The following is a 3,193-nucleotide window of genomic DNA, read 5'->3' as shown; positions in this document are numbered from 1 at the left end:
CAACACCAAGGCCACCTTCCGCCAGTACCTTTAAGACAAGGACATCCTAAAGGCGCTCAACTGGGCCGACAACGAGGGAGAAGAAAGACGTGGAAGACGACCCGATCAATCTGGATCCGGGCACAGGTCCAAGTTTGCTGGTCAGATCTACGGCAGGCCCATAGATAAGTCGCCTTTTAGCATCATGGCGCAGCAACAGGCACTCCAGCGGGTCAGCATCGCCTGGCACCGCTTTCTACAGTTCAGCTCGACATTAAAGACGCCGCCCGCGAGGGGACCCAGGCCTGCTGAAGCTAGAAAGGAGGCGGTAGAGGAAACAGTTCCGGCGCTGGAAGCAGATGCGGATGGGTGGACGTTCAGGCGGCGCTCAAGCGGCTGCAGGGGAAGGGCAGCACGTTTAGAAGCGTGCAGCAGCCCGCCATAGAGGCCATTATGAAGCAGAAGAGCCCTATAGTAGTGATCATGGGCACAGGCAGAGGCAAAAGCGCGACATTTATGCTGCCGGCGTCGTGCTCCACCGGCGTCACGATCGTGGTCGTCCCTGTGGTTGCGCTCAAGCAGAACATGATAGATCGCTGCAAAGCCGCTAGGATCGACTGCGTCCTGTGGGACAGCCAGCGGCCGCACAAGTGGGCTTCGATCGTGCTGGTGGTGCCCAAGTCCGTGGCCACGCTAGCATTTGAGCAGTTTATTAACCGGCAGCAATCTATAGGCCGGCTGGACCGCGTCGTCATTAACGAGTGCTACACCATACTGGACTCGGTCAAGGGCTGGCGGACCAAGGTGCTGAAGCTGCGCAAGCTGGTTAAGGCGGAAACGCAGCTCGTGTGCTTGACGGCGACGCTGAAACCCACGGAGGAGAGCGAGTTCATCCGGCTGATGGCGCTGCCGCTAAAGGAGCAGTGCGAGTGGTTTCGTGCACTAACAAGCCGGCCCAACCTTGCGTACAAGGTGCACTGGTACAACTATTAAGAAAAGAGCGAAGCCAACATGCTGGCGGAGCTGGTAGAGGAGAAGAAGCAACAGTACCTGCTGCCCGGCCAGATCGTGGTGTACACCAACTCTAGAAAGAAGGCACAGGGGTACGCTGCGATGTTGGGAGCTGTCTGCTACCACCGCGAGGTGGGCACGCCGGAGGAGAAGCTGGAGATCTTGCGCCAGCTCACAGAAGGGACAGAGCACGTGTTTGTGGCGACGAACGCGCTGGGGCTAGGGATCGACAGAGAGACCGTCAGGGCAGTCTTGTTCGCTGGGTCGAGGAACACGCAGAAAATGCGCGACGTGGTGCAGATGGGAGGACGTGCAGGCCGCGGCAGGCTTCCCAGCGAGGTCATTTTTATCAGAGGCGCCACGTACAGCCCGCAAGGCAAGCAATACGCTAGCGGCTGGGCCAAAGACACAGAGGAGGGTGTGCGCGAGCTCGTTAAGGGTGACGGCTGCATGAGAGTCATTATAGACCGCGAGATGGACAGAAACCACACCAGAGAGGGCTGCGAGCCAGGAGAAGAGCCGTGCGGCTGGTGCCAGTTGCGGGTGCATAGCGCTGGAGCAGAGGTAGAAGCAGCCGTGGGCGACGAGGACGAGACAGAGAGGGCCGAGTTCAACGCCCAGCTGCAGGCGCGCAGGAACTTGAGCCAGCAGGAGAGGGAGCTGGCGTCGCGCGAGCAGCAGGAGGTGCAGAGGCTGGAGGAGATGCTCGAGTCTTGGAAGGCGTGCTGCCAGTGGTGCCGGGCGAAGGAACATGCGGATGCAGGCCAGCACCGGCTTGCCCACTGCAATCGACTGCAGGCGGATAAGGTGCGCGATGGAGTAAAGGACGTTACGAAGATAGTCCGGGAGCAAGCAATCTGGGAGAATTTTAGCTGCTGCTTCCAGTGCGGTGTTCCCCAGTCGATTTGCGACAGCTTCGAGCCCCATCCAGATGGTGGCTGGCAGAAAAACTTGGCGATTGGCTGCCAGTTCGAGGCTGTGCTGCTTACGTTGATGATGTGCGTGTGGACGGCGTGGGGAAGCACGTTTAACGACTGGGTGCGGGCACAGATGCGGAGAGAGGGGATTAGGCGGAACGAGGAGGTGGAATTCGACAAGGTGCTTGCGTGGATAGGCAGCACGGTATGGTAGGGCGGCATACAGAGCAGCAAGATGTGCTGGGTGTTTGTCTCGTTCGTGTCGTACGTTGAAGGGACGGGCAGCTTGCTGCAGGAGGAAAGCGCAGCTAGTGGTGACTGAGGCTTGCGTGAGAAACACGCAAAAGTCAGAACTAACGCAACCACCACAACGCAAGGCACAAACAAAGAGACAACCAAATAATTGTTGTAGGTTATTGTGTTTACGTCGATTTATTATTTATAGTTGTTTGACGCTGCAGATTTATCGTTGCGTGTCTTGAAGATACAGAGGCAGACTGAGTAGCGCGTTGGTATCATGCAGAAGTCAGAAAGTGCAAAACAGCCAAACAGCAACACAGACACTTCAGAGACGTAGAAAGAAACGCGCAGAGAAGAGCCACCGACCAAAGTAGTCCCCACAACCCGAGTAGAGCCCCCAACCCATGCAGAGCCCTCAACCCATGCAGAGCCCCCAACCTATGCAGAGCCCCCAACCCATGCAGATCCCCCAACCTAAGTAAAGCCCCCAACCCAAGTAGAGCCCCTAACCTAAGTAAAGTCCCCTAACCCAAGTAAAGTCCCCCAACCTGAGTAGAGCCCCCTAACCTAAGTAGAGCCCCTAACCCAAGTAAAGCCCCCGACCCAAGTAAAGTCCCCTAACCCAAGTAGTCCCCACAACCCAAGTAGAGCCCCCAACCCATGCAGAGCCCCCAACCCATGCGGATCCCCCAACCCAAGTAAAGTCCCCCAACCTAAGTAAAGTCCCCCAACCTAAGTAGAGCCCCCTAACCCAAGTAGAGCCCCTAACCCAAGTAAAGCCCCCAACCTAAGTAAAGTCCCCCAACCTAAGTAGAGCCCCCAACCCATGCAGAGCCCCTAACCCATACAGAGCCCCTAACCCATGCAGATCCCCTAACCCAAGTAAAGCCCCCAACCCAAGTAGAGCCCCCGACCCAAGTAGAGCCCCCGACCCAAGTAAAGTCCCCCAACCTAAGTAAAGTCCCCTAACCCAAGTAAAGTCCCCCAACCTGAGTAGAGCCCCCCAACCCATGCGGATCCCCCAACCCACGTAGTCAGCACCAACC

At 57.4% G+C, this 3,193-nt stretch overlaps 1 protein-coding gene across 1 annotated transcript, besides 4 other annotated features; it reads left to right on the top strand.

Annotated features, from left to right (window-relative positions):
• Positions 1–147: 147 nt before the first annotated feature.
• Positions 148–855: a mobile genetic element.
• A 135-nt stretch (positions 856–990) lies between these two features.
• Positions 991–2,121, top strand: EKO05_0010521 (uncharacterized protein; the record flags this gene model as incomplete). Its single annotated transcript, XM_038947242.1, has 1 exon — positions 991–2,121. One exon carries the CDS (start codon positions 991–993, stop codon positions 2,119–2,121), a length of 1,131 nt encoding a protein of 376 aa, XP_038793475.1.
• Positions 2,122–2,415: 294 nt separating this feature from the next.
• Positions 2,416–2,551: a mobile genetic element.
• A 556-nt stretch (positions 2,552–3,107) lies between these two features.
• Positions 3,108–3,193: part of a mobile genetic element that runs on past the window's edge.
• Positions 3,159–3,193: part of a dispersed repeat that runs on past the window's edge.

The sequence above is a fragment of the Ascochyta rabiei genome, chromosome 20 (genome assembly GCF_004011695.2).
Source record: "Ascochyta rabiei chromosome 20, complete sequence".
Classification (NCBI taxonomy): domain Eukaryota; kingdom Fungi; phylum Ascomycota; class Dothideomycetes; order Pleosporales; family Didymellaceae; genus Ascochyta; species Ascochyta rabiei.
Note: the sequence above shows the minus strand (reverse complement) of the source record. Positions and strands in the feature narration are given on the sequence as shown.